The sequence below is a fragment of the Nematolebias whitei genome, chromosome 14, assembly GCF_014905685.2.
Source record: "Nematolebias whitei isolate Nwh7 chromosome 14, NemWhi1, whole genome shotgun sequence".
NCBI classification, from domain to species: Eukaryota; Metazoa; Chordata; class Actinopteri; order Cyprinodontiformes; family Rivulidae; genus Nematolebias; species Nematolebias whitei.
This window is the reverse complement of record NC_056511.1, coordinates 23,984,425-23,999,724: the sequence shown is the minus strand read 5'-3', so window position 1 is coordinate 23,999,724 and position 15,300 is coordinate 23,984,425. Positions and strand designations below refer to the sequence as shown.

At 43.0% G+C, this 15,300-nt stretch overlaps 1 protein-coding gene across 1 annotated transcript; it reads left to right on the top strand.

Annotated features, from left to right (window-relative positions):
- Positions 1-249: 249 nt before the first annotated feature.
- Positions 250-14,921, top strand: slc51a (solute carrier family 51 subunit alpha). The gene is made up of 6 exons (XM_037687639.1): positions 250-263; positions 4,268-4,426; positions 4,641-4,752; positions 4,831-4,977; positions 14,537-14,642; positions 14,733-14,921. Exons 1-6 carry the CDS (start codon positions 250-252, stop codon positions 14,891-14,893), a joined length of 699 nt encoding a protein of 232 aa, XP_037543567.1. The 3' UTR covers positions 14,894-14,921.
- The last annotated feature ends 379 nt before the right edge of the window (positions 14,922-15,300 follow it).

Sequence of the window (15,300 nt, the reverse complement as noted above, 5' to 3'; positions counted from 1 at the left end):
CGGGAAGAAATAGAAAAACATGATTTCAATCTATACAAAAAACAGAGTATTTTTTTGCTTTTTTAGTAGATATGTAAGGTGATGTTTGAAATTAAGATCTTTATCCAGCCAAATACCAAGATATTTGTATGTGTCTACAAATTCTATGATATCACCATTCAGTGTTTTAATAGAAGGCATGGTTACCACAGAATTTTGGGCAAACAACATAACTTTGGTTTTGCTGACATTCAGGACTAATTTCGAATCATGGAGAGCGTTCTGTAAGGTCTTGAAATTAGTTTGAAGATTTGAGTGTAGTGCATCTAGAGAGAGCGCTGACGAGTATAGAACTGTATCGTCTGCGTACTTATGGTAAGAGGAGAATTTAAGCTGATCACAGATTTGATTAATATAGAGTAAAAAGAGCAAGGGCCCTAAAATAGACCCTTGTGGGACCCCCTTGTTCAGTGTGACCGCATCTGACAAAATGGAGCCAAATTGAACAACCTGAATGCGTTTGGTTAAGTAGCTGTTAAACCAACTATCCATGTTTGTATTAAAGCCAAGTTTTTGCATGATATTGATTAGGTGACAGTGGTCCACAGTGTCAAATGCCTTAGTTAAATCAATCAACAATGCTAAACAAGCATGTTTACTTTCAAGTGCTATTTTAACATCATCTACTACTTTTAAGATTGTTGTGATTGTACTGTGTCCTGCCCTGAACCCAGACTGGAAATTGTAAAAAAGGTTGTTGGATTGAAGTAACTGTTTGAACTGGACAGACACCGATGACTCAAACACTTTTGCTAGAACTGAAAGATTTGAAATTGGTCTGTAATGGTTCATGTCTGAGGGATCTCCGGATTTAAATAAAGGAATGACAAAGGCCTGTTTCCACAAAGCAGGAAATGTATTTAAGGCAATTGACAAATTAAAAATGTCAGTCACAGTTTGTGCAATAATTGGAGCAGCCAATTTAAGGAAAAACGGATCAAGTCCATCAGGCCCTGCAGACTTCTTAAGATCTAATGTTTGCAAAGCGTGCAAAACATCCAACAACAGCAGAGGTGTATAGTTAAAGTTGGGATCGGAGTTGGGAATGGATAAATTGGATTGATTGATGATTCAGGGGATTCATGAGCAGCCTGTGTTGAGTCAAAGATGTGACCGGCCTTTTTAAAGTGATTATTAAATACGTTGGACATGCCCTTTTCATCAGTAACATAAGAATCATTGTGCTTCAATTTCTGTAGGAGGTTGAAAGCTGGCTTATTTTGTAACCTTTTAATTGTCTTCCAAAACTTGGAATGATCATTAAAATTATCTGTGGTTAAGTTTATATAAAAGTTGGATTTAGATTTTCTGATAAACGAAGTGCTTTTATTTCTAAGTTCACGAAAGCGCTGCCAATCAGATTCAGACTTGGTTTTTCTTGCAACTGACCATTGTTCATTTCGCTCATGTAGCAAATCTGCCAAATCCTTTGTGAACCAGGGATTGTCTCTATTCTAAGTTTTTTAAATGGAGCGTGTTTATTTATTATCAAAATGAATTTATCTTGGAAAAAGGTGACAGCATCATCAACAGAGGGTATCAAATTTATTTGTTGCCAGTTCACCAGAGCTATATCCTGAAGAAAGGCTTGCTCCAAGAAATGTTTAAAATAAAGTTTTTGACAATTCAACTCTTTGACTTTGTCGTTTTAGTGTTTCTCACACAAGCAATAAGCAATGATCGCTGATGTCATTCGGAAAAACTCCTATGGCCATATACTTGTAGGAGTATTTGTTAAAATAATGTCAATTAGTGTATCATTGCCTGGTTTTGCAGAATTGACTCTAGTAGGGCTATCAATGAGCTGGGTGAGGTTCAGAGTCACATAACTGCTTAAAGATTGAAGATTTCTCACTTAACCAATCTAAGTTCAAATCCCCCATTAAGATAAACTCATGAGACAAATGCTTAGATAAAATGTCAGACAGATTAGGGACAGAATCAGCAGATGCTGAGGGAGGCCTATAGCACCAGTTATTGTAATGGGAGAGTTAGCCAGAAATATTTGCACAGCCAAAAACTCATATTGTCTAGGAATAGAAACAGAATGCAATAGTGATCCTTGTAAATGTTCAGATACATACATGACTACACCTCCTGCTCTGCCTTTTCTGTCTGTTTGAAACACATTATAACCAGCAATATGAATAATAATATCAGGTACACTTGGTTTTAGCCAGGACTCTGAAACAATCACTATATCAGGTTTAGCACCATGAACCATGTTTTGAGCAGATCTAACTTTGGAACGAGGCTTTTTGCATAAAAGTGTAAAAAACCAACACCATGTCTATGGCTAAAGTTTGCAGGCATTGATAAGTGACACAGAGGATGTATCAAATGAAATAATGTATCCACATTTGGAGGGTGTACATTAGCCTTGTGGAACCGCAATAATGCCATAAAAACAAAAATGAAACAATAAATTTAACATTGGCCATTTTGATTAATACAAATGAGATCATGGGAAACAATAAAAGAGCACATCCGTTTGTTGTTACTGAAGACCTACACCAGGTTTCAGGTTGCTTTTGGGAGTAAGCTTAAAAAGGTTGTCACCTGGCTGGATGTCAAGGAAGAATCTAGCAGTGGAGGCCGAGCTGAAGGAGTGAAGTTTGTAGACTAGGCTTAGCTGATTGAGCAAATGTTAGTAGCCTACAGCAGGTTTAGCTAACAAGCAGGCTTAGCTGGAGAAGTCGGCGGGCAGAGAAGGCAGGACTGGAGAAGCTTATTAGCAGAGCAGGCTTAGCCAGAGAAGCTGGGTCTCTCCACTCTTCCTCCAGACTCCTCAAGTTGTTTTTCCCATTCAGCTTTCAATACCATCTGCACGGGCAAACTGATAGAGCTTTGCCTTACTGCCGCTTCCAGTTCTTTCACCTGTCTGCTTTTGATGGGTCCAAACTCTTCGCTCTAACACCTCTGTCGACAGGAAGAGCTAACCTTCATAGACCAGATTCAAAAAGTATTCTCACTTAAGAAATGAACAGCAACAGAGCAGCATTTTACACTGAAAACACTGCCTCCTGGTTATTTAAAGTACCTGCATCATATTTGTCTCCTTTATTTAAAGAAACTGTTGAAAAAGGTTAAATATTTGCCTATCCAAATGGGTTTGAAAACATGTATATTTAAATGATTAATTAATTAAGATAAGACAGAACTTTTCTGATCCCTCAGGAAGTTGTTGAAATCACACTCACTGTAAATAATAAAAATAAAAAAAAGTTTCATTTTTCACTTTCACTCATATATTGTTTGTGAGGGGCTTGCTGAGAAGTTATGACCAAACATTATCTTACCTGTTGTAGATGACAGTTTTATAATGGCACATAAGGGCCACTCTGAAGGAAAAAAAAATTAAGACTTTTTGTTGTTCTTGTTTCCCAGTTTCATTATTAAAGTCCCAATGTTGAGATTAGAATAGAAATCTTATCACCATTTAAAAAAGTCCTTTTTTTTCCAGATGCAAATCACAGTTCTGAGGAAAAAAGGTCATCTATCATAATGAAACTGTAGGAAGTGAACATTCTGCTCCTGAACTTGACTGCGTCTGTTCTGTTTTGTTATAATTGTATCTGAAGGTTTATTTAAAACCAAGAGGTGATTTGTTACTCCTGCTGCAGGGGAGCTCATGCAACTTGTTTCAAACCTTTCAAAATAAGAGACTTTTCCACAATATTTTGTCTTTTTTCTGGCAATAATGTTCTTGACATTCCAACTTCAATGTGAAAGTAAATAAAACAAAATAAAAATCTTCCTTTTCAATTGTATTCCTTTGAGTGGCCGTGCCTTCGTGCACTTTGAACAACTTCAGTTTAGTGAAATAAATTTAGATTCTGACTGAAGTGACGAGCTAACAGCTAGTATGTGTGGCTGAGCTCAAACATGTATTTAATTCTTTTCTTGAATATTTTACAGCAAATACTAGTTTATTTTTCTTGCATAGCCGTTAGTTCTGCAATACGATTATTTACATGGAATTCAAATAGCAACAGCAGCTACCTGTATTACGTCCTATGGGAACCCTTCTTTAAAAGAGCTGAACTATCCCTTTAACTACCATAGTACTTTCCATGTAGAATAATTCATGCACAGATCTGACTCTTGATCTGGTTTTATTAGCATAAAGTTTCTGAGTTTCTGTTCGTGTCATCGGCTTATCATAGATCTTTTCAATGTATTTATTTATTTATTATAATTATTTTTAGTGGTCTCTTCCTGTGTATAGTTATTTTGCAGTTGTAGTTTACAAGGTCTTGGTTCTGCTGATCGAGGAGTTGGGAGGAAGCAGCATTTTTCTGCACCGGTTCTTCGGCAAACCGTTCCGGATCAGCACTGGGCCCTGCTGCTGCTGCTGCCCCTGTCTACCCCACGTTCCCATGTCACGGTATATTTTTATTTATTAATTATTATTAACATCATTATATATTTTTACAAATACAGCTCAGATCTGTACAATTCTACCTTTATTCATTAAAAAATGTTCCTTGATGCTAAATCCATTATTTTCCACTGTTATTTTTGTGCACCATCTTTCTCCTACAGCTGTGAATTATGACTTTAAACTCTAACTTTGATGTTTTCGTGTCCTAAATTTTCAGGCGGATGTTGTTCCTGCTGAAGCTGGGGGCTCTGCAGTATGCAGTCCTAAAAACAGCACTCTCTGTCCTTGCTGTAGTCTTGTGGACTAACGGGAACTTTGACCTCTCTGATGTAAGCGTATGAAATGCTCATCCTGCACGGACAGTAGATGCTAAAGTTACATTTTTTTCCTTTTATTCCATCTTTTAGTTAGAGATTACTGGAGCAGCCATTTGGCTCAACCCGTTCATTGGAGTCCTCACCATCATCTCCCTTTGGCCTGTTGCCATCATCTTCATGAACACGAACAGATTCCTCCGCAGCCTCAACATTGTACCAAAGTATGCCATGTACCAGGTGAGCCAGATGGGTCTGCATGTTCTGCTAAAAGAACACAATGAGAAACAACAATGTGAGCTGACATCTTAGGAGAAATAACTTCACTGGCAATAATATCAGATTCTGCCACTTTTGACAGCTTAAACTTAAAAACATCTGAGATGTTAGAAACCTCTCCTGGTTTCTCACTGGTCTGTTTCCAAGCAGACTGGTCTTATGGGTCAATAGTTCCTAACTTTTTTACTTTCACTGCTTTTCCTCTCATTTTCTGTCCAGTTTTTGTGCCTGAACATGACATCATTTAGTTCAGCGTGTGCTTCAAAAACGTTGGTTACGTACTGTAACCCCAGATTCTATGAGTATAAGCGTAGCCCTTTAAGGCCTTCGCTTTAGTGGGTTTATCCCGTTATGCGCAGCATAAGCACTGAAAAAATTTAGTCCACGCCCACCTGCTGTGTGGGCCCCACCCGGTCCGAATAAATTACGTTAATAGCGGGAAATCGGCTCCCAAAATAGCTTTTTCTTCAGCCATTTAGGAGCCAGTGAGGCCCGATGCTTAAAGGGCTACGCTTATACTCATAGAATCTGGGGTTACAGTATGTAACCAACGTTCTATGTCGTATAAGCTTCGCCCTTTAAGGCCTTCGCTTTAGTGGGTAAAGGGCGAAGCCGATGTGGTCCTCGCCTCACTGGGTCCATTCGAACACCGTATGAAGCAGAAGCTTGCCCAAAAAAGTCTAATCACTCAGCTCCCATGTGCATAATTACGCATTGCGTAATTATGTGCCATGCACAGACGCATGTTGTGTAACTATGCATTCTGAATGCATGAACGCCCCGGAAACATCAACGGGGAGGGAAAAATGCTGAAAAGAGCCATGAACCAACCGGTTTACGGCTGAACCGTATGAACAGATTAATAATAACAGAAGAGCTGATTATTGATCAGATAAACTGATTGGTAACAATAGTCGTGAACTGATTAATGACAATAGAATCAAATAACAGTCACAACTTGTGATTGATAACACCTCACACTGTAATGCATGCAGACAGATGTGAATAAAACGGAGTTCCATGAAACAACAATGTTCATTCTGTAAACACTAAAGGCAGAATGTATCATGGAACAGGCCGTCACATCACCTAGATAAAGGCGAGTAATGAGCAGGGTGTTGACCACGCGGCCACAGTGCAAAATATCCTGCCTTGACATACCATTATGTAGAGCAGTCGAGAAAACGATACCTCTGGTCGAGTGTGCTCTGAGGTTGACAGGAGGCTCTAAATCTGATGCTCTGTAGGCTTCAGAAATAGTCTCGCACAGCCAGTGTGACAAGCGCTGGGTGGATAACGGGCGACCTGCAGATGCATCTCTATAATGCACAAACAAATGTTGACGCATTGCAGCTGTGCACACTATGTAACACGTCAACGCCCGCATGGGACAGAGAAGATAAAAAGACGTTACTTCATCTGATCTGTGTGAAAAAGGGGGGGGGGGACGACCCCTCCAACGATATCGCTCTTGATTAAAAAAGCTTGTGATGTATTAGGCATAAAAGCTGGGTTGATCTAAAATCAGCTGATCTGCCGTCAGCCTAATTTCTGAGACATGACGAAGCGACAGAGAGGGCAGATAAAAACACTCACTCTCTTAGCGGATGTTAAAGCCAGCAGTAGTGCTGTTTAAAAAGACAAGAATTTAAGTGGAACCTGATCCAAAGGCTCAAATGAAGCTTTGATCATGACCTGCAGGACCAGTATTAAATCCCACTGGAAACAAGTGGGTGTGGGACAGACCTGCTTCTCTGTACACCTTTTAGAAAACGTTTCATCAGAGGATGATAAAACCTGTTCTGTCTCAGAAACCTTCATGTCAAGAAGAGATGGCTGCAGCGTACGTTTTAAACGTGTTGGATGCAGATTTCTGTCCATCAGCTGCTGTAGAAAGAACAGCATGCCACCTAAAGAACATGAGGAGGCCTCTACATCCTTCTCTGTACATCAGCACTGAAAAGCTGTCCGCTTTGATGTGTACATCGCTGTGGTAGATGCAACACGTGAAACCTGAATTGTGCGCATTACATCCTGTGGGCAACCCATCCTCTGTAAGTGGATTCGTTCAACGGCCAGACCACAGGTGCTGGCCTATTTCTGGGTAACTCCTGGTCGCTTCTCCTGCCTGAAAGGGGAGTGTCCTTCCTCTACGGCAGTTCCCACGGGCACCCTGACAACAGGCATTTCAGGACTGGAAACCATGGTGCACCCAAGCGCTCGGGGCCTTCGTCTCATGGGCTCAGAGAAGCGCATAATTGATACTGAACGTTTCCCGTGTCACAACAGGCCCACAGCCGCTATATCAATCTGAGACAAAATGCTCCGTCAGAGGATGATTAAAGGTTGTTCTGTCTACGACAACTTTGAGACAAAAGAAAAACGGTTGCAGCATACAATAGTCGTGCTGGACACCAGATTTCTGTCCTTCGGCTGCTGCAGAAAGACAGCATGTCGTCCAGTGGACATGAAGTGGCCTCTACGCCTTTCTGTACAGCAGCGTTGGAAAACTGACCACTTGATGTGAACAACGCTGTGGTAGTTGCAGCACGTGACTCCTGAATCGTACGCACTACATCTTGCGAGAGATCCATCCTCTCAAAGATCTGCACAGCGGCCAAACCACAGGTGCTGGCCTAATCTGATTAATTCCTGATCGTTCCTCCTGCCTGGAAGGAAGCGTCCCCCCTCCACGGCAGGTTCCACGAGCGCCCTGATAAAAGATGTCGTAGGCCTGGGAACCATGATGCGTTCATGCACTTGGGGCAGAGGAGCCGTCAGTCCCTCCTCCTGAGTTTGGTTCAGAAAAACCGTGATACCAGAGGGAGAGAAGAAGGTGAAAGGCATTACGACCACAGGCTGTGAGCAGGCACGTCCACCCAGCGGTGGATCGTCCTACGGCTCCACGCTAATTATAATTGACATTGAGCGTTCTCTCGTGTTGCTACACATCCGCAGACGCTGGCAGGATTCTACCGTGTCTGAGTCCTAGTTCTGGGTGGAATACATGAGATGTACCCACTCCAATAGAGAACAGATTGAATGTGTCCCACACAGCATCTGTCTCACAATGTGGCACATGGATTGAAAAAATGCATACATTTTCTGCTAGTATATGTGCAACAGTCACTTGCTGTCTGAGAATCACAAACTCTGATGATTCTGCAGCTCAAGGTCAGTGTTGAGTCATATTCAAAGACCCCGTGCGACACTCCAAAACATTTAAAAGGCTGCTGTGTGGGGAGCCACAGCGCCCCACAGCTTGTTAAATGTGTGTGACGTAGATCTGCTGACGGAAAACAGCTGATATCACTCAACCGATTCACGTGAGTTGCACTGCTGCCCCCTGTCTGTACAAGCTGCTCAGCAGCAGCAGGTGTCCAGATAACGCAGAATTAAAGCGACTTGGCGCATAATGGAGTGTTGTTTCTCACAGCTCAGAAAATTGACAATCTAGAATAAATCTCATCTTTCTGGCTCATTGGGACCAGGAAGTGATGAGAGACCTTGTGTTTCCTCTCCATCTGAGATTCTAGAAATTACATTTCAAAAAAGAATTTCCTGATCTTCTACTAGAGGGGACGAGATCTGTTCATAGATGACAGAAAAAACGTCACAGAGTTCCTCCACACCGGGGTTTGAGCTGAACTGCAGCGTGAATCCCGGATGAAAACGATTCGCCCATCCGTCTGGAGGCGCGCGTTCATTGCCACCTGTTACAAGCTATAAAGCGGGCACGCATTTATGCTGTGAAAAACTCACATACATGCTGATGTGAACTGGAGCGCGCTGATGATCACGTTGTGTGCAGCTGCTCGGTGTAACGCTCGGAAGCGGGTGCACATATGAGCCGACGCGCCCTGAGGGTCGTGTGTGTGCGCCCTCATGCGACGCTTTAAGCCAGGATTGCCGCGGGGGCGCGCGTTGGCACTGGTGCGGTAAGGAGGTACTGCGCGCCAACGGTGGAGCGGGGTTACCACTGGCTCGGTCTGCAGAAAAATGTTCATCATTTGCTGCGGGTCACGTGAGCTTTTGAGTGATACCACGAGCTGCAATATTAATTCAGACACAACCCCTTCTTCGAGGATGTATGAACTGAGCCGCTGAAGGCTTGTGGGGCTGCTGACGCCGCGGGAGCGCGCGTTGGCACTGGAGCGGTCAGGAAGTAGCGCGCGGCATCGGTGAAGCGAGGCTACCCCTGGCTCGGTCTGCAGAAAAAAACGTTCATTCTTGGCTGCAAGTCACGTGAACTTCAGAATGATTCCATGCGCTGCAGTATTAATTCAGAAAACCTTCTTCGAGGATAAAGAAGCAGAGCCGCTGTGAGGCTTGTGAAACTGCTAACGCTGCGGGAGCGCGCGTTGACACAGCTGCAATGACAAAATGTGTGTCGCTTCTGCCGGGAGCGAGATACGTCACTGAGCTTGTACCGTGGTCTCACGTGAACGTTGACGTGAACGGCGGGTGCTGAGAGCTGCATGCGCACTTTCATGCCACGGGAGCGCGCATCGGCACCGCTGACAGTGAATGAAAACAACCTTAAAAAGGCTCATTCGTGATGAGTGTGTGTGATGGAGCTGCTTGTCAGATAAACCATGCTGACAGCCTGGCTAGGAGACACTTCATCATAAAATGATGTTATTTTACAGTGTCACCAACACACCTCCAGCGACCGGACACCTGATTACCTTCCGTTGAGCTCTGTTTGTTGTCCTGGAGGGCCCCCTGTTGGCGAAGTCCGGGAAAAAAAATAAACTTCCGGCTGCCGGGGACATCTGACGGGAGGGGCTGGCGTAGCAGAGCTGGGGAGGCGTTGAGCAGCCGTTGAGCAGCCGTGGAGCAGCTGTGGAGCATCTTGAAGTGATCTCTAGCTGATGAAAAGAGGATCACCAACGGACTCCTGCATTTCTCCTGAGAGGAAGGTGGAGTGACGGGCCAGGAGAGCTTCTGGGCCCCAGTTCTCCGGCTGCGATGCGGGGCGGCAGACAGCAAAAGAGGCGCACCGGTTGACTGAGCGTACTACAGGGGCCGGCAGCGTCGTTAGCAGCAGCCGCTGCGAGAGCGGAGTGAGCCGAAGGACAGAGGGCCACCGTCTCTTCCCGCCTCTGAACGTGTACGCCAACAGCGTAACGTGTTGTTCGCTGCGGCCGTGTGGAACACATGTTGGTGAGCTCAGTTGGAGAGCGGTGTCACCGTCTCCGTTAAACAGCGTAACGTGTTGTCCGCTGCGGCCGTGTGGAACACATGCTGGTGAGCTCAATCGGAGAGCGGTGTCACCGTCTCGGTTATGCTAACCGGAGGCACGGGACGCTGGTCCATCTCGAACATCTTACTCCAATGAAGCCTCCATCAGGCTCGGCTCCAGAGGGCATGGAGGGACTTTCCGCTCAGTGAACCCCTGCTCTGGAGATGGGTGCGGACTGTGGAGACCGGCTCCCCCAATCTACCAGGAAAGAACCCGTCTGTGGCCTCGCCCGTAGGACGTCCTGTTGGGAGCACGAGGCCATATGGATCAAGACGGTGAGCCGGAATGGAGCCCAGTAACAACCTTCCCACCGGATCATCCAAACTGGCGGGAAAGGCGTAGGAAGTAAAAAAGGGTCCTTTCATGTCAGCCTCCTCCTGGGTTACGCCGGGCAACCCCTGAGGGCGCCGTCGGCCGGGAGCAGTGTGATCGCCGATGCGAAACACGGTGGGATGGGGTGAGCATTCACTCAGCCCCCCTCCACCGACACTACGCTCCCCAGGAGGGAATGAGCAGCGGGGGCTGCAGCTGAGCACGCCTGTCCCGGAGGAACCATCCGATTCGCTCCGAGGGTCGGCGATAAGAGGAAAAAATACAAGATGGCGTTGTCCAGCGTGTAGTGACCTGTCACTGGGAAATACTCCTCGGCGCTTACCTTGGAATAGGACTGCTTGTCATCTTCTCCTCGGGGAGGAGAACTCACCGGACGACCGGAGGTCGACTGCCGGGCCAAGCATCCTTAACAAAGGTTGGTGATCTTACACAATTTTCCTTCTTTGTTCTTCTGACAGTGCTATTTTAGCTCGCTGAAGAAAAAATGGGAGCCAATTTCCCGCTCTTATTGTAATTTATACGGACCGGGTGGGGCCCACACAGCAGGTGGGCGTGGACTAAATTTTTTCAGTGCTTATGCTGCGCATAACGGGATAAACCCACTAAAGCGAAGGCCTTAAAGGGCGAAGTTTATACGACATAGAACTGCACATTATATTGTTATTTTATTATACAGTAAATAACACATTATCTTCTTCTGACTGTTGACTTTAAAGCTGAATTCTTTGCTCTTTAAGAATCACCTTGTTGGTACTAAAATGTACATGTCAAACATTTACATTTATATGTTACTGTTAGGTTCTGGGGTTGGATCTGGATGGGGTTGTTTTCCCTTTTTTCCTCCAGGAGGCGCCATTGGATTGTCAGGGGGGCGTGACGGGTTGCAGCTGACCTCACCACACACCTGAGGATCATCACAATTAGAGGAGGATAAGAGGAGATCGGAGCCGTCACTTCGACGCTAGAGTGTTACCAAGTCTCGGTACTTCAGGTCCTCCAGTGCTCCTTACGATCTCTAGAAAAGACTTTCCAAGTAATCTTTTTCGTCTCTGTTCCCTCAGGTGCCTCTCAGTGACGCAGTGTGCTCCCCGCACTAATTACCTGAGCTCCAGTTTTTTCCTGTGCAGTTTTCCTTGTGAAGACGTGGTATATACCCACTGGTTGCCCGAGTTCCTGCACCCCTCGTGCCTTCTCCTTTGTGACGCCGTGAAGAATCTCCACTGGATGCCCGAAACTAGAATCAAAGTTACTCCGAACCTCCCTCCATCTCTGAAGGCTCAGGCGGCGTTCGTTCTCCTCGGACCTCCTCGCTTCCCGGATTCTAGTGCTTACCTGTCCGCCCTCCAACGACTCCAATTCCATCCCTTGACCTCCTGGAAACCATCACGTACCACAGCAGAACTCCAGAACCTTACCTCCCTCGCTGGATTAAAGACAAGTTTCCTCCAAGTAAGCAATAACTCTCCGCTCAGACTACCGATTGCTAATTTCCCATTGTCTTGAACTCACCATTGACTCTCTTCCGTGTTTGCAGTCCACGCACCTCCGAAGCTGACCTCCCTGGACACTATTACCTGAATTGTTTTTTTTTACTATATATCCTACCAGTAAATAATAAATTCTTTAACCGTTTTCTATTCTGCCGAGTGTTTTTCTGCATGTGGGCCCGCCAGTTAAAACCCGACATGACAGTTACATGTCAAACTGTTATCTTTAGTATTTATTATAAATTCATCTAATCATCTATGTGACAAAATGCTAATAAATTAAAATCAATTCAGTTTATTTATAAAGCGCCAAGTCACAACAGAAGTCATCTCAGGGCACTGAACAGAAACATTCCTATGTAAAAATAATAATTTAACATTATTTATCTGAGTGTTAGCTAGCTAAAATCAGTTTTCCTGTTGTTTTTGTTTTATTTTATTTTTTTTACATTTAACATATGTTTAAATACATCAGCATACTCCGAGCAACTTTTTTAACTACTCATCAAAATGTTCAGATTATTCTGGAGATATGTGTGAGACCTTTAATTGGTTAAACTTCTACACATTTAAAATATTAACTTTTATTCAAACAAAATTTCCTACATTACACTGGAATCACTTTAATTTCCTCAAAACATTTTTCTTTTTACAATCTACTGCAGGATACTTGCTCTGTTTTAGCCTTATTATGCTACTTTTAGCTTTTAGCTACCATCCTGCTACTTTTAGCTATCCTTCTGCTACTTACAGCTTTCAGCTAGACTTTTTCTTCTTTTAGCTGTTTGTAAGGCTTATGTTAGCTTGTATTTTCTTCTTTTAACTATAAGCTAGCCTTTTGATATTTTCATCTTTTGTTGCGCTTCTGTTAGCTTTAGGCTAGCATTTTGCTTCTTTTAGCTGTTAGCAAGACTTTTGTTACTACTTTTTGCATTTGTCTAGCATTTTGCTATATTTATTTAGTGCTTTACTACTTCTAGCTTTTAGCTACCATTGTGCTCTTTTCAATTTCTGTTTTGCATGAATTAAAACAACTCAGTTTCAGCTTCTTAAACTAATTTCAGCAGTCCAAAAAAGTTCAATCTGGTCCTCTGGATATTCAAAAAAACAAAACAAAGCAAAAAAATATAGAAACGTTTCATCTCTCATCCGACGTGATCTGTCTTACATTGGGGAAACTAAACAGCCACTGGCCAAAAGGATGGCCCAGCACAGAAGATCAACATCATCAGGCCAGGATTCTGCGGTCTACACTCATCTCCAGGCCAGCAGTCACGCTTTCAGGGATGAAGATGTGCACATCCTGGACAGAGAGGAACGATGGTTTGAGAGAGGAGTAAAGGAGGCCATCTTTGTGAAAAGAAACCATCCATCATTAAACAGGGGTGGAGGCCTCCGGGTTCAACTGTCCCCCTCTTACAATGCTGTTATTGCTAGTATCACTCAACCCCCTGTGAATAGTAAACAGCCATCAGTGTGCTAATGATCCATTGTTAGGCTGATGGTCCTTCTTGACCATGTGAGCAGCTGGTTTTGGTTGTCAGCAGCAAACTGGTTGATCCACTCTGAGAAGGTGCTATTTAAGAGACTGAGCTGAATACAGCACCTCAGACTGAGGAAGTCTCTCGGATGAGAGACGAAACGTTTCTACATTTTTTTGCTTTGTTTTGTTTTTTGTTTTTTTGAATGTCCAGAGGACCAGATTGAACTTTTTTGGATTTTTCTACCTTGATTATTGAGCATGCATCAGGATAATTTCAGCTGTCATTCAGCACTAAGCACCCACTGCATCAATAAAATCAAATTTCTCACAGAATTGATTCTTCAAGTTGTTTAAGCACATAACTGATCCATCCATCCATCCATCCATCCATCCATCCGTTCGTCCGTCCGTCCATCCATCCATCCATCCATCCATCCATCCATCCGTCCGTTCGTCCGTTCGTCTGTCCATCCATCCGTCCGTCCGTCCATCCATCCATCCATCCATCCGTCTGTCCGTCCGTCCGTCCGTCCATCCATCCATACATACATACATACGTACTGTACATACATAAATTATTTTATTCATACATTTTGCAAATATTTCTTTAAATTTTTAATTTATTATTGTTATATTTATTTATTATTTTAAAAATATTTGTATTAATTTAAAATATATATATATTTAATATAAAAGATCTTGTTTATTTATTTATTTATATATTTGAATTATTTTATTGTTTAGGATTCTTTTATGTCTGAATGAGTTCAGTGTAAAATAGTGTAACAAACAAAAAATATATATTTTTAAAAATATTTAGGTACTGGAATAAAAATAATAAATAAAGTTTTTCAAACCCACTTTAAAAAATGCAACAGAACTTGGTTCCTTGGAAGTAAATACGATTCACGATGTTCTTGCAGGACTCTCTGACACAGTTATATCTGATTTTGTCACGATTGATCTTTTCAGCTGATACTCGTGCTGAGTCAGCTGCAGACGTCAATCATCAACATCCTGGCCTTAGATGGAAGCATCGCCTGCGCTCCTCCTCTCTCCTCCCAGGCTCGAGCATCCAGTAAGATGCATCTCATAAGTTTTTTTTTTAAGCAGATGTTTAGGCTGAAATGATCCAACACTTCCTGTCTGTTGTGCTTCTGTCCTGCAGTGTTGAGTCAGCAGATGATGATCATGGAGATGTTCATCATCAGCCTGGTCACTCGGTTTTTGTATCATCGCACGTATGACCCACTTCCTTCTGAGGCGCATGATGACCAGCAGGACAACAAGGCGGCCCTGCAGGCTGCTCTGGTGGAGCACAATGTTTAAAAAAAACAGTGTATCTTTTTATAATAGGTATTTAAGGTTTATTATTGTCAAAAGACAATATTTTACGTCATACTTCTTTTTATTTATTCAAGTTCTCTTTGGGCAACTTGCAACAGATTTGTTGTGTATCTGATTTTATTAAAATAATAGTAACAAGAATAGGTTTACTTTAAACTCATAAAGAGAAATAGATGTTTACCTTTTTGTTTACATTACAACAACAAATATTTCTAAATTAGTATTTTTGTTATTGCCGTTCAGAAAGTATAAAACTGGTTAGCCTAGCTTTGTAGCACGTTACTGAGCAGATTACCATTTGCTGAAAGCAAACCCAAAACAATAAACTTTAACAATGTGTTGTAGGATTTATACCAAGTTCATTGTGCAAACGTGTCTTAGCCTTTCCA

What these genes read in the sequence shown, in the direction of transcription:
- slc51a (XM_037687639.1), top strand. An exon ending in CCCCACGTTCCCATGTCACG is followed by an intron (nt 4,427 to 4,640) that starts GTATATTTTTAT and finishes CTAAATTTTCAG; the next exon opens with GCGGATGTTGTTCCTGCTGA. An exon ending in CTCCCAGGCTCGAGCATCCA is followed by an intron (nt 14,643 to 14,732) that starts GTAAGATGCATC and finishes TCTGTCCTGCAG; the next exon opens with TGTTGAGTCAGCAGATGATG.